This window comes from Phalangium opilio, unplaced genomic scaffold (genome assembly GCF_054372755.1).
Source record: "Phalangium opilio isolate 3A_F unplaced genomic scaffold, DU_Popi_V2 ptg000056l_1, whole genome shotgun sequence".
In the NCBI taxonomy this organism is placed as follows: Eukaryota; Metazoa; Arthropoda; class Arachnida; order Opiliones; family Phalangiidae; genus Phalangium; species Phalangium opilio.
Window position 1 is genome coordinate 6,411,052 of NW_028324175.1, and position 12,576 is coordinate 6,423,627.

General features: G+C 37.3%; 2 protein-coding genes across 7 annotated transcripts in view; one reads left to right on the forward strand and one right to left on the reverse strand.

Moving 5' to 3' along the window:
- The window catches only part of LOC149668269 (uncharacterized), a 142,872-nt gene that overhangs the window by 83,165 nt on the left and 47,131 nt on the right, over positions 1-12,576 (forward strand). The gene's annotated exons all lie outside the window — the stretch shown is intronic.
- LOC149668274 (glutamate [NMDA] receptor subunit 1-like) lies at positions 6,747-12,566 on the reverse strand. Of its 3 annotated transcripts, none has more exons than XM_089841144.1 (4): positions 10,092-12,566; positions 9,505-9,660; positions 7,896-8,157; positions 6,747-6,865 (listed from the first exon to the last, which is right to left on the reverse strand). In XM_089841144.1, the coding sequence occupies exons 1-4, from the start codon at positions 10,104-10,106 to the stop codon at positions 6,858-6,860; spliced, it is 441 nt and encodes a 146-aa protein (XP_089697270.1). In that variant the 5' UTR covers positions 10,107-12,566; the 3' UTR covers positions 6,747-6,857. The 3 variants fall into 3 exon arrangements, with proteins under 3 accessions (XP_089697270.1, XP_089697269.1, XP_089697268.1); XM_089841143.1 differs by lacking the exon at positions 6,747-6,865 and having other exon boundaries at positions 7,059-8,157; positions 10,092-10,179; positions 10,696-12,566; XM_089841142.1 differs by lacking the exon at positions 6,747-6,865 and having other exon boundaries at positions 7,059-8,157; positions 10,092-10,197; positions 10,696-12,566.

A 12,576-nucleotide genomic window follows, 5' to 3' on the forward strand; every position in this document is an offset into this window, starting at 1 on the left:
CTAGACTTGGTGTTAAATTTTTATGGAAGGTCTATTGATGTAGGATGTTTACTTAAGGTTGTTTTTAGTCGTCGTTATACTATTGAAACAGTTAAATTTCTATTTAATAGTTTAAGTGATGCAGATAAAAATGAGGCCTTGAATGTTTTCAAATCATTTCATGTAAAAAAATATTTGCTCTGCGACGAATCGGTTTTTGCTTATTTGTTAAGTCAATTAAATTTTATGGAAATGCGCGAGATCATGCCTTGGTGCCTTATCCTAATGTTAAGGACAACTTTCAATTACTTTGCATGGCAAAATACCGAGTTTGTAAAGGCATTTGACCAGCACTTAAGCGAGATGGAAGACACAGTGAATGCTTCAAATGGCAATGATTTGTTAGAGCTAGCTGATGGATCATTGGGGTTTTTCAAACGTTACAACTCTAGGATTTTGTTCAGACATTATTGGACCAGATTCACTAAAAAAGAGTTATTAAAAGTTTCTTCATTGTTGCCTCGCATCTTTTATCAACTGTGTCGCAACGAAGACGATGTTTCCATTAAAATGGTAATTGAAAGCGTTGGACCCAAGGGTTACCCCAAGGACCTAAATCATCGTTATAGAATTGTCTACTCGTTGGCTAAACACGACTTGAATCTTTTGAAATATTACCTCGCTCGTGCCCTTTACAGCAAGAATGTAGCTGAAAATCTAATTAAGGCATCAGAGTATGATCGTCGCTTAGTTCCTTTTAAGGATATTATTGCTGAGATTTTGATTGAGATTTTTCCGCATTGGAATCTCAACCGCTTTGATTAGATTGTTAAACTGTTACAATCAGTATAAAATTACTTAAAATTTTGTGTTTTGCAAAGTATTTTCCCAAAATAATGCGTTTTGGTTTTCTAAACACGTTTTCATCGAATTTTGTTCTGAAGGATTTTTTTCCAAAATTGCTCAGTTTTAAATAAGTAATGCATTTGTAGTTAGATACTTACGTAAAAATTGTTTAAAGAATAATTACACTGAGTAATATAAGTCTTTTATTTTCAAATATTTACCAATTTAATGTTTACTTTTTGGTCACAATAAACTTTTTCCCATCTAAATTCATACGCAAGAATTTTAATTATTTAGAGTACTTCAGAATTGCAATTGTAGTTGTTACATTCTTTCAATCATTTTATTCTGAAGCCTTGGTGTGACGTCACCCATGCTATTTGCCCTTAGAACCAAACATGGCCGCCCTCTAACAAAGCTAAGTCTGTGACGTTTTACCTAGCCACTGACGTCACAACTGAGATAGCTTTATATTGTAGCTTACTATTTAAAAATGCCCCGGTGTATTATGGTTCCTATAAATATATTCTAAATTCGGCTGGGGGATTCTACCAGGAGCGAAGGAACGCGGCGTTGACCCTGGCCCGCCATTTTAAAATATGGCGGAGGTCATATAGAGTGCTGTTAATATGAATATTTCCAAGTCATTTAACCAGGGGTCTTTATCATCTTGTTTTTAAATCCTACTGTAGCTCCATCTTCCGTTCAAACATAACCCACTCGATCACGCGCTCCCGGACGCTGCGCTGCTAGCGCGAGCAGCTTGCGTCGTGACGCGCGTGATATTCAAACTTAAGCCTAATTAAAACACACCGTCGCCATTATAGTTAACCATTTTTTGTCGCTGGGACTGGAATGAATTAATTTTGAGCAGAGTTTGTTCGGTAAGTGCTTGTCGTATGAGCGTTAAAAACATTCTGAGCTTCGCTATTTTAGTGTTACAAATGTGATTAGTTATCAGTATAGTAAAACTGAAGTATTGTCCGAGGAATGGCTTAACAAGCTAAGCCGTAGCTTATGGTAAAATCGGTAATATGTAAGGCGGCCGATATTCTGATTTTTTTTTTTGCTGTAGGATGTCTTATGGCTGCATTAAGTCATGGTTTTCTTTTTCGTTTCGGATGTAAACAATTAATAATAGCCATTAGTTCTTGTATGGTTTTTAGGTTAGTCGCATTTGAAAAACAGCGAGAAGCCACAACGTATAAATTACAGATTCTGAAAAGCCACGAAATTCAGTGAAGTTTATTACTCGCATTTGAGAATCCTTAAACGTCGACGCATCCATACGAAAGTCTTACTGAATAATTCAAAATGGAGCTGGCCAAACTGCCTATGATTTCTTTGCAACGTCAAGCCCTGACTAATTTCGCCTCGTCAGTTTGGGTTAAGGCAAATAAAGATTCCTTACGATCTTTTCTGGATAAATTTAAGTTCGACGGCGCCTTTGCGGAGAACTTTGTCTTGAACCGCTACTGTCTGGAGGCCAAGGCATTGAACGACCAAGCAATTGTCTATCTAAAGCGCTCCAACGTACCAACACTATTTAAAGAAATGACCATGTTGATATTGACTGACGTAGGACATGAAATAATTAAGTGGCTTAACGAAATTAACGACGACGTCAACGACACTAGCTTGGAGCACCATCTCGACAATTTGAGTTGGACGGTTGAAGGACCATTGAATCGACCCAAGATGGCCAGGTTATTGCTAGAGAATCAAAGTGACCTGGATTTGTCATTAAGTTTTAAAATGGCATGCAATTACTGTTTGGAGGATAAAATTAGGGAACTATGGCCACGAATCAGAGAAGAACGGCAGTTAAACTGTTTCAACACACAAAAAAAATTGAGTGTTTCTTTGGAGTGAAAATGGTGTACTTTTTAAAAACACCTATATAACACCTAACATTTTCACATGAATAACAAAAACGGTGTTATATTGGTATTTTAAAGGTGACCATTATCTACGAAAAAAAGCTTAGTTAATAAAGGTGTAAAATCTATCTGGAATTACTCCTTTTTCTTCGGAAAGGGTGTTATAAGGGCAGAAGTAAATAGATTATAAACAAGAAGTTAATATCTCTGGGCGCGTTATGAAAGTTGAGATTCCCGCTCCTATTCCGCGGCAGCGCACAAATGGCGTAGCACCTAGCGAACCACTTGACATGTACCTATCGTATCTAGTGTCGCGCCGCTCAGACAAAGTAGTGCGGGTTGTTGAAGGTTTAATCGACGCGCATGCGTTCTAAAGGTAATTTCAATCAGCTGTCTGCTGTGAGACTGTAACAGTATAGCCTAGGCCTAGTACAAAATCTGTGAAGACTATATGCGATTGCCTATGAATGTGATAAAATAGTAATATGAAAAATGGATAAGGAATATGATTATGACGAATTCGTGAAACAAAAAGATCAACGTAAAACAATACTACAATGTTGGGAGAGCCAAGGACGTTTGAAAAATTTTGTTTTGAAACATGATGCAAGAGTATGAGGTATTATTCGTAGGTTTCAGATAAAAATTGCACTGGGTCGATACCGAAGGCGAAACTAAAATCGTTTTTTACGCGGCATTATGAAACTAATTACAGGTTTAGACTAGTATTTTAATATAATTTACCATAATTCAGCTATTACCCGCACTACTACGGCGCCATTTTCCATCACGTAAGCGCGGCTACCAATGATATTGCCCTAAATTTACTCCCATGATGCTCAGTAATTTGTACTGCTTTCCAATATCTCTTGTCGCTTCTATGACGTCATGCGAACATCCTATTGGTTACAAGCAAGCCACGTGATACTCGATACTAATTTTACATAGCATGCAGGCGGGAAGGTATGATTGACTTAAAGCTAATAACTTTTTGATATCTATTTACTTTTGATAAGGGTAGATCTCAGACTTTAAATTTTATAAACTGGTATTTTTTAGCACAATTCTGTAAATTTTTAATTGCTATAGTTAAACTGTCTCATACAGTACCATACAATAACGCGGGAGCGGCGAGAGAACAATTTCGCATTTTTTCATTGACTTATGATTATGAAATTGTTTTGTGGATAATTAATATTTAGCGAAATGGAAGTTTCAAAAGAGTGTAATTTAAGAAAACAAATGTTTTGCAAATTAAAAACACCCAAAATAGAGTTTCATCACCTTGAGTTTTTCCAGATAATTTGGTGTAAATTCGGTAATAAAAACCTTTAAAACACCGTTTGAAATTAAACATGGAAATTAAATAATAATACTGCGGGATTGAAAATCAATAACTTGTTTTTTATATGAGGTCTTCCGTTTCTATATATCTTTTAATTTTGAAGTCAATCCAAAGATTATAAATGCAAGGAAAAAGACGTAATTGTTCGTATTAAAGTAAATATAACAGCATTTTTTAAAGATGATATTTTCTTAAGAAAATATTTTTATCCCTGAGTAAAAAGTAGCTAAGGAAAAGGAATTGGTGATCAGGTGGTATTAGCTTTATAAAACCTGCTAAATGTGTTATGTGACACTTTTAAAAGCATTACGCGACACTCTTAAAAGCGTCACGCGACACTCTTAAAAGAGTCACGCGACACTCTTAAGAGCGTCAAGCGACACTCTTAAAAGCGTCACGCGACACTCTTTAAGGCGTCACGCGACACTCTTTAAGGCGTCACGCGACACTCTTTAAGGCGTCACGCGACACTCTTTAAGGCGTCACGCGACACTCTTTAAGGCGTCACGCGACACTCTTTAAGGCGTCACGCGACATTCTTTAAGGCGTTACGCGACACTCTTTAAGGCGTTACGCGACACTCTTTAAGGCGTTACGCGACACTCTTTAAGGCGTCACGCGACACTCTTTAAGGCGTTACGCGACACTCTAAAAGTTGTTATGCGACACGCTTAAAAGTGTTATTTTAAGCTCGCCAAGGTGGTGAGACACATCCTGTAAGGAATTGCACAACACACATAAAAGAGTAACAATTATCTTTTAGTACGAAAGACGAGTTGAAAAGGTGTTAAACTGCACCTCTGTTGAACAATTTCCATTCTTATTTTCGACACCCATTGTTCAAATAAGTGTGTTTAAATCCTTTCAGCTTAATATCTAATGAAGAGTTTCGAAGTCCACCTTATTTGACATTACCCATAATTAAAGTTCTATAATCGTTAATTGTTTTGACGCATTGCGTCCCGGGTTTAACATTTTTAATTCAATCAAACAAGGCTAATTTATCGTTAAGTGCTCACAACGCCCACACTCTGCGTATTGGTTATCGGTTGAATTAATAGTTTAGAAAACCCATAATAACAAAGTTTCTTCTGCACTAAAATTTCGTGATTCTGCGGATGTAAATTTGAACTACAGACAAACCTTTCATTAAAAATCCATAAATATCTCAACATATTACTGGAACATGTTTATTTACCATAATTTAAATATAAATTTTTCTTTTTAAACATCATGTTACAATAATAACAACGGATATGTTATGGATTATGGCTTATTTCACCTTTCTCTTATATTTAGATAAGACTTCAAATCGTTAGATAATGTGGCACGTTGCAACTCTGTTATTAACAGAGAAATTTTAGCCATGAACACTTTCGTTTGAGACTATTTACCACTTTTCGAAACCGCCTAAATTGCGGGAGTGTTTTCGAATGAGAACTCCCAATTTTGGTTTCTGTCTGTGTGAAATGTGAACCCATAAAAACTACTTTTATAGGTGGTAAAAACACTAAAATATTGCGTGTGTACAGTGAAAAGTATATAAAGCACCTTTATTGAGAGTAGCACGATGTGGTAACGGTGTCAAACTGTATTAAAATCACGTTGTGTAATACAGCCTTCCTTACAATATTACACGCCTTTTCTGCATTATTTCCCACTTCGGTAGTTCAAATTCACGCCATTTGAAGAATTTTGGAAGAACATACAAAGTACAAGCACTTAAAGAACAATTTTTAAAAATATTGTTTTAAAAGGTGTAAGAAATATCTCAATGAGGTGTAATAAATGTGTCAGTGGGAAATATTTTTAAGATGCAGTGCTAAAAATGGTCCATTTAACACTTTCAGAGGTGTTGTTTAACAACTTTAAATTAAGACGAAAGGTGCTAAATCACACCTTTTCTGCACTATTTCTCACTTCAAGAAAAAATTTACGCCTTTTGAAGAATATTAGAAGAACATACAGACACTTTAAGAAGATATTTTAAAAATATGGTAATTAAAAGGTGTAAGATTAAGCTTTAAAAGGTGTAATAAATGTGTCGGAGGAAATATTTTTAAGACGCAAAGTGTTGAAAATGGGCCATTTAAAGCTTTCAGAGGCGTTATTTAACCACATTAATGGTGCTGTTTTTGGACCCGTCAAAATTAAGACAAAAGGTGCTAAATCACACCTTTGATTTTAAGAGTGCACTGGATTCTTCGTGAATTACGATGAATTCAGTAATTATTTCTATCTGAACTGGTTACGAATTTTATTTTGGAATTATCGAATTCCTCGATTGATTATGCGTGATTAGTTCACGAAATGTGTGATTTCCGAGGTAACTACGAAAGATTGTAAGTAAATCATGTGATTATTTCCGATTTTCTTATGATTTCACGTGATTTCCAGTGATTATCGGAGATTTCTGATTACCTTTGATTACCCACAAGAATGATTTTGATTACTGATGATTTTCTAAGAATTCTAGAAATCAAGTTATCGATTTCTGCGGTTTTGTACACCTGATTATTCAAGTAACTAACCCCTCGCTTCTAAAGCCTGGTTTTCACTGGCCCAAAACGCTGGAAAAACCGGTAACTTGCCGCAAAATTTCGCGTTTTTTGGGCGGCAAGCACGGAATTGGTTTTCTATTTTTCCTCAAATTTTTACTTACTTACCTAATGAACTTTTGCTTAAAGGAAAGCGGTGTCCAATAGAAATCGACGAATGCGGGACGTCATAGGCTTGGTTTTGATCACCTCGCGAGAGGTTTATTTTCGACGCCATTTTTTTTAATTGAAGGCGTTTGTGTGGTCGAGTTAAATTTCTAAAAATGTATAGTTAACGATTTGTTAAAGGACTTTGGCTTAATCCTTATTTATATGATACAAATTAACGTTTTTACAAAGACCCTAAATTCTAAAAAAAATCGATAGGTTGCTATTGGTGTGTTTTCAACATAACTGGTAAGACTTGGTCTCCACGAGCTTGCCCACTTTCATGATATTACCATAGCAACCATAATTACCCCTGATAAGTACAACACGCCCATAGGACCAATGTAACGGGCATTTTCACCCAAAAAAACGATGGAGGCGGCCTCTTGTAGTCATTTGAAACTGTAAATCGTCCGCGGAGGCTCATATTCAGACCTCCCCTACAGATATCTTGTAGGCCACGGACCAGTGTTGGAGTAATGGCGACCTTTAAGCGCGCGAGTATAGGTTTAGGGTTGTAACTTAAAACATTTTTGTTGCGACATATATTAAACAATGATGGATAACGGTACTAATTCATCAATTACACTTACGATATTTGTAGCTTGGGCTTCTGTGGCCTGTGTCCATACGTGTAGCAGACGAAACCTTAATGTTTACTAACTCAGAATTCTGACCCAGAATCTATGAATGAGCACTATCCATTTACCGAGATTCTAAGTCAGACTTCTGGGAAGTTAGAGCACCCTTAGAAACGTTTCCCATTGGCTAAAAAGTTGGGACAAAAAAGGCCGCACGGCGTCGCTTATACTTAACTTGTATAGGGTTCAGATGAACATGCTGGTTACATTAGACCAACGGGCGTGTTTTACTTATCAGGGGTAATTATGGTACTTATGATATTGCAAGTTTTAGTGAAAACGTTTTGCCGCCTTTTTTTAAGGAATTTTCCGCAAAATTTTGCCGATTATTTTTTAATGTTACGTTAAATATTCGGCGGTGAAAACCAGGCTTGAGACAACGATTTATTTTCGAACATCTAGGGTTAACTCGTCCATGAAAATCGCGAGTACGAGTGCAAACCGAATTACATCTACAAATTAATATAGCGATATATATGAGAGACATTTTGCTTCTTACTTAATTGACCCGAAAAGGAAGCGTAGGCGATCATGGAAAAGATGAGCCAACCAATCAAGCCGACTTTCATGGAACTGCGCTCCAATCGCCTGGGTGGTTCGGCTCCGGTGTCAAGGAGGGCGCCGAATTCGTACCAAAGAGCGTCACCGAACGACCAAAAAAACCTGTTATTCGAGGCCTTCAAATCGACAAAAAATCGCACCGCCAGCAACTTCAAGAAAATGGCCATAGCGGGAAACAGGCACAGAATGCAAATCCATACCTAGCAAAGTTACAATAAAGAAATTTGTTTAGCCTTGATCTTTTAAACGCTATAGAGCTATTTCAGAGGGGGTAATGGCTACGTCGCCAATGCTATTTGCCCATAGAGAAACCCTCACAAAATGGCCGCCCTCTACACTCAAAGGCAGGCCCAATTTTCGTAGCAGACGAAATTTTTCCCCCACTGAAATAGCTCTATAGGGATAGGAGAACCAAAGATGATGGGGGTTGGATGCGAAATCTTAGAGAAGCAGGTGCGCTAACTGTGGAACGGCTAACATTGGGTGGAACGCCAAAAATGGGGGAGGAATAGTCGGACTCAATTGTAATTGGTTCTTCTGTAGCCCTTCTGAGCCAATTACAATTGAGTCCGACTACTCCTCCTGCATTTTTGGCGTCCCACCCAAACTGAGTCGTGCCACACGTAGTGCACTTACATTTATCTCAGATTTCGGATCATCCCCCTCCCCCCATCATCCTTGGGAAAACTAGACGCGGTGGCGGCAAGGAAATCACGGCACGAGCAACAGGAGATTAGTAATCTAATACATCTTGGAACGTTCGAATTTCTTAGTACTGTTTAATGCCTTTAGTGTTGGCGGTAAATAAGGATCAGTTCATTTTCTGGTACAACAAAGTTACTAAAAATTTTCAAATTACTGTTTAAAGATGGACTTGGGTAAATGAGATCTCAGACCACTTAACCCATGGACAGGCAACTGAATAGGGGCTAGGTTTGCTTATAGCAAAGACTGACACTAGCGCTGTGGCGGCGGATGTTGGAAGTTTTTCGCCAAACCATAGTAAAATTCGCGCCATTTTGTTTTTTGAGGAGTAGAGATCTCCAGTCACCGATATGGGGAGAAAATCTGACTAAATTATAAAAGTTAGTTGAATTTCATTATTTATTTATTTTAGCCTCTCCCTCATTAAAGATTCATAAACGATCTATCAAGTTAGTTTTTGTAAATATCACTCTGGTATTGTTTATAAAGTCTGTTTAACATTAAGCCTTGACTAAAATATATCCCGAACCATTAGAGACAAATTTTTCTTTACGGGACATTTGGCAACAAATTGCGGTCGGCAGACGCGTGAGGGCGCGTGCTACGCATTGCCATTTGTTAGCGTGGGTTTAACATGGTTTTGCCTGTCCATGGGTTAAGTGGTCTGAGATGAGATGTACTCTTTTAAGTTCACCTTTAATTTTCCAGTGGAAAAAGTAACTCTTTATTAGGTCTCTTTAGGACTAAATTATCTTTTGGATCACTAAAGCTTACCACGCACTAGTCCCTTTTTGTAAGCGTCTGTCCTATGATATTTCGAGCGCCTTTACTGGTGTACTTACTTCCAAGCTAAATGGTTTAATTAGTGCCAAGGCTCTTGGCAATTCAAGCGGAGCGCGCAAAACGAAGGTGGCTTTGTCGTTGACATCTGGCTGGACAAAATCCACCACCAGACTTCTTGGGAAGCTGTTCTGAAGCGTCATGCTGAAGTTAACTTCCTATATTATGGAGGTAGAGGGTAATTTTCTCTTTAAATTAAGACAAATTTCGTTAAAATCCGATAAGATTTCACCAGGGGTCACGTTTAGGCCTATCAGGTCTGAGCTCGTCTCTTTTATGATGACACAAAGGCACGAAATATAGCAATGGTTAAAATGTGTTGTCAACCCAAAGCCACTTTTAATTAACAATAAAGATTCTTAATTTGTCAAGTTTTTAAAACTATTTTTCTTTGAAATAAATGCCCTAAAATAACCTTTGAGAATTTGGAATAACTATACAGGAAGGTTAAATAATTTTAAGAATTTTATTTTTTTGTGAAATATAACTTTCCATAAATAATGTAATATGTGAGCGACAGTGACAAGTTTGTACATAAAAAATTAAAGGTTTGGGGTTTGTGTGTGAGATGTATAAAATTCATCTTTACTTTTCTTTGAAGCATTCCTACGACTCCAAACCATTTCCCGCGTTTCTTGAATCCGAAACTTCGTTCTTTCGACAATACCAACTCGTAACTGTATCCATTAAAAAGACTAGTAAGAAACGCATAGCTCTTTAAAGGGAGGGTGAAGAGGAAAATCAAGTGATTTTTTATCGATTCTTCTACTAATTAAAAGACCATTCTGCATACTGAAACATCCAGGAAATATAGTCTCCGAATGATTTTAAAATTCAAATTAGGTACAGATTTTATGGATAATTTGAAATAAGGACCTCTGACCAATCGCGTAACGCCCTGCCTTTCTCTTAACAAAATTTCTTTTGCACACTCTACATCTCGCGCCACGATTGTCACATCGCGAGTATAACTTTAATCCAATCTCGCGCTTTTTTTATTCGGCATGGAGCGTGCCACGAGAATTTTATTAACAAAAAGGCAGGGCGTTACGCGATTGGTCGGAGGTCCTTATCTCAAATTATCCATAAAATCTGAGCCTAACTTGAATTTTAAAATCATTCTGAGATATTTTCTGTATGTTTCACTATGCAGAATGGTCTTATAATTGGTGGAAGAATCGATAAAAACTCACTTGATTTTCCACTTCACTCTTCCCTTAACAGGATTATTATTTAAGGCAAACAGAATTAACAATAAAGTGAAACACTAATAAGAGTGAACACTAATATTTTCGATTAACTTTCTGTCGTATACATGCGCGATTTATAGGGCAAATCGAATTATATTCAACAGGTTTTCACTATGAAATCTGCCATCTCTATAAGGCAAAAATAATATATTCTACTCTTGCCTTCGTTTCTGTAATCCTATTTAGCAGAATTCTCATTGGATGGAAATCCCATTCAGCCGAACTCCCATTGAATGGAAATCCCATTCTGCCGAAATGTGCCAAAGTATTTTTGAAATTTGAGGAGTGACGGATTTCAAATCAATGGGATTTATGTACTATAATCCCTTCGATATGATAAGAATTTTAACGCTGTTCACCGGATTATGACATCTTGTATGTTCTGCCCTTTGAACGTTATCAATGTTTAGGGTGAGACCAGGAATGGAAGCAATCGAAATAATGATGTTCGAAAGGTAACTTATTCCATATTTTAGTTGGGTTAGAGTGGAGCCTCCGAGATGAACTAGGCCCATGCGTGTCGCGTAGCGAGAATATTTTTTTAACCAATTTAGTTCGCCGTGGTTATACGCTTGGGGGCACTTATATTACCGTAAAATAAACAAAGTTCAACCCCGTGACCCTGTCGACTGCTTAGGTATTTGAGCCAAGGTCGCGGATTGTAAGTATACGTTTTTGTTAGAATATAGCCTAAACTTTAACATAGGTCAAAGGGTCACTACCCATAGGGGGAGCTTTATACGTCAAAATTAATGACGTCACATTGTCATGCCTGTATTTTATCTCACCCAGTCCCACTCGCGTGTGTACCGGTAACCCTAACGGTGATGTACAATACAGTCTTTCTTAACAGTATTATTGTTGTTCCTAATAAACGTTTTTGCATTAATTTAATTAACTAAGCCATTGTTTTATTGCGTTAACTCGATCATCCAACAATGTGGTAGCAGAGCGTGGTTACCAATGTACGACTTTAAAAACGCAATAACGTTGGAAGGCAAAGGCTTAAGGTACGGTCAACATTAGTGCGTAGTAAACAAAAACAAAGATGGCGGACGGCAGTAGCACCTCACTCATGGGACAGATTACGAAACTAAAGTCAACCAATTTTGTCAATTGGCGGTTTGAAATGGAGATGGTCTTGAGGGATCGAGGTCTTTGGGATATTGTAAACAAGACAGAAACAGCACCTGACCCATCAGCGTCTGCAGATATTCGACAAAAGTATAAACTATGGGTAGAGAAAGCTTTTTCATCTCTCGCTCTTGGCTTGTCTGAAGACATACTGTAGTGGGTAGGATTTCGGTATGAGTGAATAAGGTCAAAAATCATTTTAGAGCAAAATCAAGCACACCATTCCATAGAGCGTAAAATTTAGATCTAAAATAACCCCCGCTTTTTTTAAATTTCCAAAAAAAAAAAAAACCAAAAAACATTTTGCAGTATAGGTGAACAAGGTCAAAAACAGTGTGGAAAACATCAGAGGGCCAATAATTTGCCACCTTTTCCAACCTAACCTAACCAAACCTAACCTAACCAAACCTAACCAAACCTAACCAAACCTAACCTAACCTAACCAAACCTAACCTAACCTATTCGGCCTCTTAAGTGAAAATGAGCCCTAACGTTAAACATCAATATTTTGGAAAAGGTGGCACTTCTTATGGCGGATAAGACTTTTTTTTTTTTTTTTTGGAAATTTGAAAAAAGCGGCGGCCATTTTAGATCTAAATTTTACGCTCTATCGAATGGTGTGCTTGATTTTGCTCTAAAATGATTTTTGACCTTATTCACTCATACCGAAATTGTACCCTGTAGTGTTCA